The sequence below is a fragment of the Trachurus japonicus genome, chromosome 6 (genome assembly GCF_045865225.1).
Source record: "Trachurus japonicus isolate A0001 chromosome 6, Traja_1.0".
Classification (NCBI taxonomy): Eukaryota; Metazoa; Chordata; class Actinopteri; order Carangiformes; family Carangidae; genus Trachurus; species Trachurus japonicus.
Window position 1 is genome coordinate 1,725,999 of NC_140912.1, and position 13,813 is coordinate 1,739,811.

General features: G+C 42.7%; 1 protein-coding gene across 2 annotated transcripts in view; it reads right to left on the reverse strand.

Annotated features, from left to right (window-relative positions):
• Positions 1-5,743: 5,743 nt before the first annotated feature.
• Positions 5,744-13,813, reverse strand: part of LOC146985328 (uncharacterized) — a 97,682-nt gene continuing 89,612 nt past the window's right edge. For both annotated transcript variants that reach the window (XM_085778252.1, XM_085778251.1), the window contains 4 exons: positions 12,964-13,245; positions 10,890-11,003; positions 10,562-10,799; positions 5,744-9,024 (listed from right to left, as the gene is read on the reverse strand). In XM_085778252.1, coding sequence (XP_085634378.1) covers positions 8,966-9,024; positions 10,562-10,799; positions 10,890-11,003; positions 12,964-13,245 — 693 coding nt within the window. In that variant the 3' untranslated portion in view covers positions 5,744-8,965. The remainder of the gene's footprint in view (positions 9,025-10,561; positions 10,800-10,889; positions 11,004-12,963; positions 13,246-13,813) is intronic.

A 13,813-nucleotide genomic window follows, 5' to 3' on the forward strand; every position in this document is an offset into this window, starting at 1 on the left:
TATCCCTATCAAGCTGCAGAGACTCTGGCCATTAAGTGGTTGCTAAAAAAAAAAGTGAAAAGAAAAGTAGAAAAAAGAGAAAGCATTCTGTGGCTGAGGCAGGAACATATAGCGGTGACTGCTGCACAGCGATCCTCTGGGGACCATGACCGTCTGTGGCAAACCATCAGCGCTGTAAAAGCACTTTATTTTTAGTTGGAGTAAAGTGGAGGACTGTCAAACATCCCCAGAGCCACGGCATCTCCAAGGTGCCGGTTCAGGCTTCAAGTCCACGCTGCAGCCTCGGTTACGTAACAGCAAAGGTCCATGGGTACACAAGTGAGACAGCAAAGACTGGCTCTGTTTCTGTGTCCAGATTCTGCACCTTCACAATTAAATTTGTTAAATTTTTCCAATTTACTGGACACAATATCTCAGTAAGTCACTGATGAAAACTTTGACGACTAAAGGTCAAAGGTCAAGGTGACAGTGGCCTCACTTTTAATTTAATTCACTTTTATTTTTAGAGCAGTTGGGTTCCCAGTTCCTGTCAGTACTCACACAGGAGCAGATGAAGCTGTTGGGACATCCTGGTGATAAGGAATTACAGAGGTCCAGTCTTTGGGTAACATATGCATGGACTAGGTTTTCATTATGGTCTTTATTTCTATTTTTCCTAATGTCACTTGGGTGTCTGTCCCAGAGACTTTGTTCATGTGTCAGGTAAAGTTCATATCCCAGTTAAAAATGGCCTCATGAACACAATATGTTATGTATAGAGAATAATAGAGTATTAATTTAGCTTAAAGGACAAACTGATTAGAGTTTGGAGGTCAAAGGTTACTGTTACTACACACGAAACACTTTTTAAACTTTAGAGATTTCACAATGAGTATGACATGATCTTAGACAAATAGTTCAAATTTATATAACCTAGATAATTCTAGTTTACCTGCTGTCGTCAGTCAGGAGCAGACCTTTGGCTAACACTGAACTTTGGACTGAAACAGCAGCACTGGTCTGATCACTACATTACTAACACTAACACAGACATCCAACTTGAGAGCAGATGCACCACTTCATTTCCCTATTTATAAACTGTACTGAGACTTCTGAACCACACTGTAAATGCAGTGAAGCCCTTTAATCTGCCTTCTACAAAGCTTCCTAAATATTTATCTGTTTCACCAGAGATACATCCATGACCTTTAAAGGGCAGGAAACTCTGAACTTTATATTCACATCCACTTTAAGTGCACACACCACCACACATCTCATTTTCTCTTTACGTTATCACAGACGCACACTTCCTGTGCATTATTCATGGTTGTCCCTGTCTAAAAATATCTCCAGGCAGTCATGGAGGAGTTTCACAGTATATTTTCTGTGTGGCTGACTAATGTGGCGAAACGCACTGCAGCCTCGGGAGCAAACAACCGCTGTTTCATATAACATACTGCATGAACTCACAAAGCACTGAAAGAAATCATGAAGTGATGATGAAGAATCATGAGGCTGTGTGTGATTGTTACCTACTGTACCAGAGAAAAACCTGGGAGGCAACCGCCATTCCGACATCCCACCAGTCTGACATAGGCCTCTAATTGTCTAAAGGGCAACACTTAATTTTCTATCAAACGTCCCATCATTCCGACAATTTTTGCCTCCTATGGTCAGAATGACGGTATTTTTTTATTTTTATATCCTGCCTTTCCGACAATTCCTTTAATAGCGTATTTTTTCCCAAAAAAGATTTTGCACTGGTTGGGCTTAGGCAGTTGGTTAAAGGCGTTCAGAAATCCAATATCAGTGGCTGATGAATCGTGAGCAGGCTGACATATAATCTGTGCGCCTGCATTATCCAATGCGAAAAAAAAAATCACACTTTCATCCCGGATTTACTTGAGAATAGAATTTTTCACAAAGTTTGGGCTACATTGTCTGATAGATGAGTTATTAAACTAACGTTAAGACCCACAGTGGGCTCAAATTCAATTTTCTTTTCTGAATACCTTTAAGTTTAGTAAAAAAGAGCAGGTAGAGGCTAGACAGGCAGACTAGTCCCTGTCTGCACTCTGCTGCGCACTTACCCACAACCATGTGGGTATTCCTCTATCTGCATGTCTTAAAGAAGGGAGTCACCTGTTGAGTAACACACATTTTCTTATATTGAAAGCTTTGTCTGAATGGTGGGACATTTGCATGTCGGAATAGTGGTATGTCGGAATGGTGGGATGTCGGAATGACAGCATGTAACCGAGGAACGTGATGGGAAACAGCGGTGAACAATGATGATCAACCCTGATGGTGCAAACTTCATAGCAGGAGACTTTAGGATGTTGTGAAACTGTTCTTCCAGCCTCCTACCACAGGCTACAAGGGGAAAAGTACATGAGATCAAGTTTATTCGAACAACAACACAACTGTGACTCCCACTCACCTTGGCCAGTCAGACCATCTCTCACTGCTTCTGTTCCTCAGAAGACCAACAAAGCCAAACAACAAAACAACAACAAAACCTGAGCCAGCTTTGAACAGCCTGATTGGAATTCATTTGATCATACAGAGATGTTGTTAGAGCGAACAAAGGGGCAGCTTGTTAGGCAGTCTCTGCTCCCCGACACTCAAAGTTATAAATTCATTCAAAGTAGAGGCTCACAGTTGATTAAGATTGACCTCCAGTTTGAAGAGAAAACGTTGTTATTGTTTTAGGACATTTAAACAATTAAAAGCAGCAGGGGGTGGGGGTTGAAGTCTGAGGACAGACACAGGATCAACACAGTTATAAAAAAGGCAGGTTCTATCATTGGTTTGCCTCCTGGTGGTCATGGAGAAGAGGGTGGGGAGGAAACTCTGCTGCATTCTGCACAATAAGGACCACCCACTCTATGTTCTTTTAGCAACAGACTGGTGATGCCAAGATGTTCCTCAGAAAGATTCAGGAGGTCTTTTGTCCCTGGTGCAGTGAAGTTTTTAATGAACATTGTTGTTGATTGTTGTTGATTTCTGTTGTGTGCTATGCTAAGTAATGCATTGCATTGCACTTATTGTATTGCCTGAGTTGTCAATGCTTGTCATGTTGTAGTATTGTGTGTTGGATGTTTGTACGTACAGGGTGACGATTAAAGCAGAAGTAAGCGATCCGGTGGTTTTGGCTAACTTCTTGTCGGCTTACAGCAGAGCAGAGTGACTGACAGACCCGTGTTTCGGACCAAACACTCTATATAAGTGATTGCTGTCGGAACTTCGGAAGATATAACTATTTAAGACTTATATTAACACAAACATTCCGCTTACTTCTGCTTTAATTTCCCTTCAAGGATTAATAAAGTAAACCAACCAACCAACCAACACGTCGAAGGGGCCGAGGCCGAAACAAACATTGAGCGCCTAGAGGAGCGACACACTGACCAAGACAAGAAAGATGTGGCTCCACAAACCATGGAGCATCTCAACACAAGTAATGTGAGGCTGAGAGGCCTGGAGGAGAGGTTTGGGTTCAGAAGATTCTCACAGATGGACTGGGATTTCAGTCTAGTGCTGAATTTGAAATGGAGAGAGCACATCGGTGGACCCAGAACGGCCCCTGAGACCGGTGCTCACACACTTCCTGAGACAGTCAGCGAGGGATAAGGTGATCACTGAGCTTAGGTTTCAGGTCTGTGAAGCTGCAGCTGTGTACTGGAAGTTTATAGACTCGAGGACCAGTGTAAAAGAGTGGACTTGTTGTTGAAAAAAATCTCAGAGAGCCACATTTGATGTCACAATATTTTCTTCTGAAATGTAGTTCAAGTTGTTCCAGTCCATCTCCACCCTGAGCAGCAGAGACACATACGGATATAGATAATTCATAAGGAACAGGATCTCTGGAAACCTCCAGTGAAGGAGGACTGTGAGGTGAACAATATAAAACTCCATGTAACAACAATGTAATAATGCAACATATTGTAACAATTTTATTGATAGGCTAATAATACATGACTGGTTACAATATATTACTGACTGAGTAACCATGCAACAACCTTACGTATCTTCTCTGTGACAACCTGTCTCTAGTTGTACATGGAATTAAATTGCTGGAATAAAGAGTAAAAGGCTACAACATGGTAAAAATGTATGTTAGTGATATCTGTGCTTCGGTAGACTAGAAGTACCGTATCTCCTTTGTAGCAGAGCCTTTTCTTTTGTTTTGAAAATGTGACGCATATCGTGTGTTTATCAGAGGAGAAAACCCAATGGCAGCCAACACCTCACCGTCAGTCCTGTTTGCACCTGTCAGTGTGCTCACGATGCTCTGTTAGATAAGGATGAGGCACTTGTACTGCATTGTTGCATAGCAACCAAAGTAAGCTGAGCCGAAGATTACTCTCCGCTGGGGCAGCAGCTCTCTCAGTGAACAGCTTTGCTGAATGTGTCCTGGGTTTAAGGCACCAAATGTCACAGGATTCAGTCGGCTCCTAAATATACAGTTTCCAACGCCCCATTAAATCTCCTTTCCTCATAACAGATTGTGTATAGGATGATGTTGGAGTGAGGGCTGGCAGTAGGCTGCTTGACTCCAACACAGACACAGACAATTCTCCATTTGTTGACTTTTTATTTGCCCAGAAGGAATTCAGGATGTGTTGGATATAAACCTGCTCTCAACAATTCGTTGTCATCACTTTGTCTCTCAGATTAGATACTTTAATATTATAATATTTACAGCCTCACACTCACATGGGGGTTACAAGCTTGGCCTGACTTGTTTTCCCGGTAGGCCTAATGGTCTTATGTATGTTAGGGTATACATATGTATATATAGCTGTGTTGTTGCCTTGGTAACCTAGCCTTGAATGTGAAAATATAAAAACAACATCAAGGAATACATATAGCCTAATAATTACACGTGTGTATGTGCACTTAACATCAAAGAAATAAAGATACATTTCCTGTGCAAATTTAATTTTATGTCACAAGTTATTACTATGAGATACAACAATTAAACATTACGTGTGTTTAATGTAACATTCTGGAGACCCATGTTACAAGGCATACTGTATGATAACACTGAAAACACAGGATGATACTGACTACACTGGGTGCTTCTTCCTCTAAATCAGGAAAAAAACAGGAAGTATCTGGAAGAATTTCAAATGGATTATAGAACGAGTCTATTCATATGAAAACTGTTTTGTTAGGAGTAAGACAGAGCAACTAACAGGCTGCTATTTGATTTCTAGCTTCAGACTCAATGTGATATACATGTACCTCTCAACTCTGTAATAACCCTTGGGTCCTTAATTTGGTGAGATTATGATCTATTACTGCCTGCACACTTGCACACAGACCACTCAAATCTATTGGTTGAGTGGAGTGCAACATACCACCAATACTGATCAGCAACTACTCAGTCCTTAACTGAAAATGGACATGCTGCCACTCACTCATCTGTCTATTTTCAGTAGCACATTTAACCTGTTTTCCTTTTTTGGTTTTATCATTATTTCATATTTGGTTGGTTGTGGTGTTATTTAGGTGAACAATCTGCCCTTTGAGACCCATGCGGACTTCCATGTTGCTAACTGTTCTGCTAACTGGGCTGGGGAGTGCTGCCATGACTTTAGTGATGCTATCCTAATGTCTCCACAGCATTGACCCGTCACCCAGTCAACCAGTCACAACCAAAGACATTTTTTTGGGCCGCAGACGCACCTAAAGGTCTGACAGCATACAGCAGCATACACCATCACTTTATCAAAAGAACCTCACAACACACGTCATATGACAAACAGCACATTATTTATTTCCAAAATGGGTTGAGAACAGATAAATAAAACTTAATTATTCATTAAAAACAAATCAATCATCCATCTAAATAAAATCCACAGTCATCAATACTTTGGAAGTTCAAATTTGTACATAAAACATATTTACAGCATTTGTTGGTTTCCCCTTTTTTTCTTTGTACATAAAAAGAGAAAAAAAAAACTTTGTACCTTCTGGTTTTAGTACAAATACAAGAAGCGCTGACATACAGTGCAAAAACTGTAAGGTCCTATGTAACTGTAAGGGTTGGTTTAGTAAAACTAGTGCATAGTGAAGGGAAATAGTATGGAAGAGGAGAGACAGACCAACTTTCTTTCTTTTTTTTCTTTCAAACCATGAACCAATGATCAAATGTCACTTCTGTGATTTAGCCTACTTAGCTTCAGGGATCAGAGCTGTTGCAGACTGAAGAGACTGTGGGTGTACTTAGACATATGGACATACTTAAAGCTGATCACTAAAGATGCATGGTAATACCAGTCTGGACAGGGCCTGAGTGGGACAAACCACCGCTGCCAATCACACACCAGCAGAGTGAGAGCAGGGAGGAGCTGCAGGGAATTAAGAGACGGCTGCTGTGCTTTCACTTTCAGTCCAAATGTGCTACTGTCAGCAGAGAGGGAGGAAATGATATAGACCTCAGCCCCTGCCTCTCTGGAGAGGAGAGAGAAAATCAATGTGGTGTAAATCTGACTTATGACTGTGGCTGGATGAGAGGGAGGATAAAAAGCCTCGAGGCCCCTCTGTGTGTTGGTGTGTTGTGTTCATATCTGCAGAGCTGCAGAGAACCGTGCAACAAAAGACCCAGGATCTGGTTTAAGGGAGGACACTGAACAGGGGTGGGTATTATTATACTCTCAGTATAATAGGGTTATCTACAGAAAACAGAAGCTCAGGGGATTTTAAGAGAGCCCTCCTCATGTTACTTAGGATTCAATACAATCTGAAGATGCTGCTTAACATCAATTAACACTTCAGCTCAACACTGATTCAGTTAATTAAAGGGACAACGAGGAGTTTTAGAAAAGTGAAGCGTTTTCACACTACATTTATGAGCCTCCACGCGCACCGTGACAGACTCATGTTTTCATTCATCAAGAATTAAAGTCAGAGGTTAGAAGACGATCACATACCGTCGTAGTTCCGACCATAAACGGCGATTCGGCGGCTTTATTCTCATGACTCACCACGAAACCGAAAGTAAGGAAACGCTGGTCGGCTCGCCCAGCATTTCCACCACCACTAATAATAACAAAATAACGATAGAGACAAAACGATATATTTATCGAAAATGGGCCCATTAACAAGTGTGGGTAACGTAGATTCATCCACATTAACGTGAGACTTTTTTATAACCAAATAGAAACTCCTCGTTGTCCCTTTAAGGATTGTCCTTCAAAGCATGATCAGTCTGAGTCTAAATGACAGGTGCCTAAAGCCACAAGAGTAAAAGTAATAGTAACTAAAGAGACAGACATGGTCAATTCACACACAACATGTGTTCCCTCAGTATGTTAAACAGCAGTGCTGTAATGTAATGTGAAAGAAATACAGAAAGTGTTGAGCCAAAGAAAACTCAGGTAACAGGGGTCCAAGTTCAGAAGAACAAGATAAGTAAAGTCCTGAATCTGAGCTACATGATGTCTCCCAAGCTACATCTGATTCTTTACAGTATTAATGTTGTACTGAATCTGAAAGGACGTAGACATACAGATAGAAAATCTGTTAAAAATTACTTAAAAATTCTAGTCTGCACATCTGCGGTTTGTGACTGATGGAGACTGCATGATGTGGTTGATGGCTACTGAATGGATCCAATGGTGGCTGAGATGGTTTTGTGCTGAGCTCAGTATGTTCTGACCCAGCTCTGCTGCAGCAGCTTCATCCCTCTGTCATCTACTGAGGCTGCATAAGAACATAATAAAAAATATAATTTAAAAACACGTCTGCATAATCTGACACCGATGACTGGGAACAGCTGCTGACAGGCGGCTCACTTCATTCATTGTATTAAGATTGTGAAAGCTGTTGAAGTATAGAAGCAGGCTTCACACAGACTTGTGACACAAATGAACGTTTACTTGAATTTAAACAGGACGTTCATATTTTTGGTTTCATTAGAACCAAAGTTCAACTGATGGATCATGTCAGACCACCTCAACATCTAACAACAGTCAGTTTAAATCTGCTCTGAGCACCACAGTCCTAGTCTGGATCCTCAGCACTCTGTGGACCAGTCTGGATCCTCAGCACTCTGTGGACCAGTCTGGATCCTCAGTACTCTGTGGACCAGTCTGGATCCTCAGCACTCTGTGGACCAGTCTGGATCCTCAGCACTCTGTGGACCAGTCTGGATCCTGAACACTCTGTGGACCAGTCTGGATCCTCAGTACTCTGTGGACCAGTCTGGGTCCTGAGCAGTCTCTGGACCAGTCTGGGTCCTGAGCAGTCTCTGGACTCTCTGTGGACCAGTCTGGATCCTGAGCAGTCTCTGGACCAGTCTGGATCCTGAGCACTCTGTGGACCAGTCTGGATCCTGAGCACTCTGTGGACCAGTCTGGATCCTCAGTACTCTGTGGACCAGTCTGGGTCCTGAGCAGTCTCTGGACTCTCTGTGGACCAGAGGTAAGCCTGTCTTACAGACTCCTCCATCTCTCTGGTGACTGACAAGTCACTGACGGCTATGTGGTCTCACAAATTGACCTCGGCACAGTGTGGACAGTGAGAAGTGGTGGATTTGTTTAGGACTCTAACTGATACTGACACCATGTCCAGGTTTTCCGCCTTGTTAGTCAGGTTGACTGATTAAAGTCAGAGCAGATGTTTAAGGTTCTTCCAGATACTGACCCTGGAAAATGAGTAGGAACTCGGGACTGATTCATGGTTCATGTAAAAGAGTCTTGATGAGATCTGACTTCACAGTGGAGTCCTGGGGTGGTGGACTGCTGAGGTCCTGGGGAATCATTGGCATGTTTTCTGATTGAGATCCTCCTGACTGAGTCATCAGTTCATTGTTACTGACAATCCAAATCAGCGAGTCTGTCATCCTGACAGTCTGTCTGGCTCCTCATCCACATGGTCTGGTCCGAATCCACTCTAGCTCCTGTTTTCTGTGCGGTCCAGCAGCGGTCTGGTTACTCAGGAGGGTCAGAAGTTCAAATGTGCTTTGTCCTGGTCCTCAGCAGAAGAAGATGTCTCCATCTTTCTGAGAATCCGACATCATTGTCATTTTGTTCTCTATGGAGACAGAAACACAAAGAGTGAAAACTGCTGTCTGGACCAACAGACCTGCTGCAGTGGATCTGGTTTGCTTTGGTCAGATCCTCACTCAAAGGACTCCATCTCACTAATATGTAGTGTTGTAGAAATATTCAACTGGGGGTTAGAGCCTTGGTCATGAGCCCACAACTCCACAGTCATTGTTTCACAACACAATACATGACACTGCACTAAAGTTATTAATTATTTAAATGGACTTAGAGCCTTTTTTTTGCTCTTACCGACCACTCAAAGAGCTTTACACTAAAAACCACATTCATCCCTTTACTCACACATTCACACTCCGGTGATACAGTGGGGAGGACCTGGGAATCAAACCACTGACCTTTTGATTTGTGGATATGCTCCTGAGCCACATAATAATCCATCCACCCCACAGCAGTTGTCCATAGACTATGGTCTACGCTCCAGTTAAGGGGATACTTCACCCAAAATTGATAATTCACCAATTTTCTACTCACCGTCATGCCAAGGAAGGGTTTGGAGAACTTTCAGAGTTATCAAAACGCTTTAGGAGTTCTGCTCGTCAGTCCTGAAGCTGCCACATGAAAAAGTTGTTGATAACGTCGTTGTAAATCATTGGATGTATGATGTAAACACGGAACTCCAAAAGCGTTTTGATGACTCCAATAGTTCTCCGAACCCTTCCTTGGCATGACGGTGAGTAGAAAATTGGTGAATTATCGATTTTGGGTGAAGTATCCCTTTAAGTGTTTATTAAATTGGCCCAATCACCTACTGTTTTATTTTCCTCTGATGTTAGGCCAGGTTGGTTTATCAGTAAACTGTGGTGGTCTTATTCCACATTAACTCTGTTTTGAAGGAGCAGAATACCCTATTGGGTAACACTTTACTTGAATAGGTATTCATAAGATTAACATAAAACTGTCATAACCATGACATAACAGCTGTCATAAACATCAATGAATACTTATGACAGCTGTCGTTAAGTGTCATTCGGTAAGTTATGTCACTTTTGATGCAAAGTTGACATTATTTGAGATGTCCTTGTTATGAGAACTTGACATCATTTTTAAAGTTTGGCAATTAGGTCTGCTATGACAGTTTAAATTGTCTTTATGTCAAGTTGTCAGAACAAAAACATCTCAAACAATGTCAACTTTGCATTAAGAGTGACATAACTTACCGAATGACACTTAACGACAGCTGTCATAAGTATTCATTGATGTTTATGACAGCTGTTATGTCATGGTTATGACAGTGTTATGTCAATCTTATGAATACCTATTCAAGTAAAGTGTTACCTCATATTGCATTATTTTCTTCTTATCTTTTTTATTATTAGACAGCACCACCCACCCTCTCTACAACACTGTGGCATGTCAGAGAAGCAGCGACAGCAGCTGCTATGTCTCATGTCACTGTTCTGCAGGACTGAGAGGTTCAGGGAGATGCTTGTCTCCACGGTCATCAGACTGTACAACACCTCAGTATAAGTGGCTCATGAACTGGACTGAGCTGTTGTAGTCCATACCTGTCTGGGTCTGCTCCCCTCCCTTTCCCTTCTTCTTCTTGTCTTTCTTCTCTTTGGGTTTCGCCAGCTGCAGCAGTCTGGTGGGGATCTGGGACTCCTTCTCTGCTCCCTGAGGCTTCGAGGAGGACGAGGACGAGGAGGAAGAGGAGGAGGAGAAAGGGTTGAAGTTTTTGCCCATCCTCTTAGACCCGATGCGGAGGAAAGGCTCTTTGGTCGGAGCTGAGGATGAGAGCTCCACCTGTCGAACATCCAGAAAGAAAGAGGCCTCATCATCAAACGCCCTCTCTGCCGTCCTGCTGGCTGTTTTCTGAGGGAGACTTGATTTTACCTCTTTTGGCTGCTCTGCTGTTTCCCTCAAATCCAGATCAGACCCAGAGACCCGGAGTGGATGGTGTATGGAGTCTTCAGAGGTGGTGGAGGGAGTGCGCTGGTACATCTGATCCTGTAAGAGAAAACACTCCCAGACATGAAACCAGTCTGACTGGTAACTACATCATCCACCTGCCACCTGAGTCTGACTTTTTCAGATGAGTTTGTTCTCATTACTGATGAAGTCATCATAGTGGCTGATGTAGAGGTTGACAGTGATGCTCTCACTACATACTGGATAAATTAAGCCAGTCAAGGTTTGAATGACAACCTGGATCTTATGGCATGGAAACAGAACATTTTACAATATTTCCCATAACCTGCATCTAACATCTACGTATCTTTTATCTTTGAGGGCACAGTAATGGACGATACAGCCTTTGGGGAAAACTCCATTATAGCAGGTGTTAATCTGACAATAACTGTGAGGGAATCTGAAGAAAGAATAGCATTGGTGCTTTGTTCCTCCACCCTGTGTCAATACAGCGAGCTATCACACAGCTTTCTCAACTTAAGTCTGGTTCAACTGAGTTCATCCCTTAGTCATGCTGCTTTAGACCTAGACTGCTGCAGGATTCCCATGATGCACTGAGCACACACACACTCTATCCATATTGTTCTATTTCATGTCACTGACTTTGTATTTTTCTTCGCTGTGTTTCTCTCTGTCTTCATTCTGCAAGTTTCTGTTGTGGAACTAGAGGATTATGATAATTGTTATTGCTCTTGTGTTATCATAATCATTTCTACTGTTTCTCTATCTTTCTATGTGAACTGTGATCATTTTCACTGTTAAAGGGATAGTTCAACATTTTGGCAAATTGGCAAATTGCCATAACCCCTATAGTCATGGCAGTAGGTTCGTTACCTTTAATTGTCGGTGCAAGCTATTTTTAGAACGGCGGAGCAGAGCCGCGAGCTGCTCAGAGCTACACTACGCTTCACCACGCTATGAGGTAATAACGGAACGTTACCAGACAGAGTTGTTTTAGAGGTAAATTCATGCAAAACCGCTGATGCGCGTTCCCGTTGGGAGAACCGTTGGGTTCTGTTATTATCTCATAGCGTGGTGAATGTGCAGGTCACAACTTGTTGAGTTGAGTTGTTGGATTGTGTATTTGATGAGGGAAACCAAGAAATTCCATTAGCCTCCGTAGCGTAGCTCTGAGCAGCTCGCGGCTCTGCTCCACCGTTCTAAAAATATCTTGCACCGACAATTAAAGGTAACGAACCTACTGCCATGACTATAGGGATTATGGCAATGGGGCAATTTGCCAAAATGTTGAACTATCCCTTTAAAGTTAACAATCATGTCCATGGTCTCTCTCTCTTTCTCTCTCTACTCTCAAACCCAGCTGGTTGAGGCAGACCCTCTCTATCATCTGAAGCTATTACAGATACACACTTAGGACTGATCTGAGTGCAGCCAGTGGTCCACTGACAGCTGAGGTCTGAAACATCACTAGAAACTGTATCTGGATACACATCAGTGACTACAGCAGGTCAAGGGTGAAGCAGGAAGTGGCTCTGCGGACTCTGACCTTTGTTTCCCCTTGATGATTCTGATTGCGGACTCTCTACGTCCGGCCTGTCTGATGGACTGACTGTGTTTGGACGTGTTTCCGTGTCTCAGAGGTGAACTCAGCTGACCCAGCTGGTCCAGAGAGATTAAACTGGGCTGAGGAGTCACTATTGCTTCTAATGAAGTGTGTCAGTGACGATGACACCATGATCTTGATGGTTGTGGGGACGGGGGGCCGGAAGTGAATGTTTCCGTATTAAGCAGCAGGTCATCTTTTCTTTATACAAAGTTGACCTGTTGGGCCTGGACACCTGACAGCTGTTATGGCTGATTAGACCTCCTCTAAGAAGAGGGAGGTCCATGGGGTGAGAGGAGCTGGACCTCAGCCCTCACTGAGCTGACGACACAAGAATAAACACCAGCTAACATTTATTTTGAGCCTGGCTTATAGTCAAAGCTTCCTCAGACTGCTTATGTCTGTACATGGGGGAAAAGTCCAAAGGAGCCTGACCTGGTCTGTCCTCATGGCCTCCAGTCTCTCAGAGTCTCTCCTCAGGGCCTCTGTGTCCCGCTCCAGCCTCCTCTGAGTCTCCCTCAGCCTCTCCAGCTCTTTCTGGTACTCGTCCTTCTTCTTCTGCAGCGTCTCTCTCTCCCTCTGCAGGCCGTGGTTCCTCCTTTTGGTCTCCTCCTCCACCTCCCTCAGTTTCTCCTCCCGCTCTGCCAGAAACCTCTCCTTCAGCTCCCACTCCTTCTCTCTCTTCCTCTTCTCCTCCTGATATGCAGCCTGTTGTTTCTGAAAGCAACCAGAGGAGATGTTACACTGACTGACACCGCGTTAAACACATACAGTTTCAGGGTTCCTACAGCTTAAGCCAAGTTAAATTTAAGACTTTTTAAGACTTTTTTAAAGCCACTTGAAATGAAATTTAAGACCGACTTCACAATAAACACAAATGCAGAACCCCCCCCCCCCCAAAAAAAAAAAAAACCCACCACATCAATTACATAGGGTTAGGGACAATTTTACCCACTTCCAAGGTAAAGTGACTGCTACATGAACATTGGATTGTGTCTCTTTCCAGCTGTCCTTTCAAAATAAATGCATAAAAAGTCCGAAAAAAAAAAAAACACTGACTCGGGAGCTGGTGAGAAATTTAGCGTTGGCGGCCGCCACTACAGTAACTTCTCTCTGTCGGAATGTTACCAATTATTTTGAGATTTGAAACTAATTACAATCATAAAATACCACTTACCATGTGTTAACATTTTTAAGACCTTTGAAAAATTGATTCAAGACATATTAATGCCAATTAAGGTCTTTAAGGTTTTTAGATTAATGAATTCATTCATTTTTAAGACTT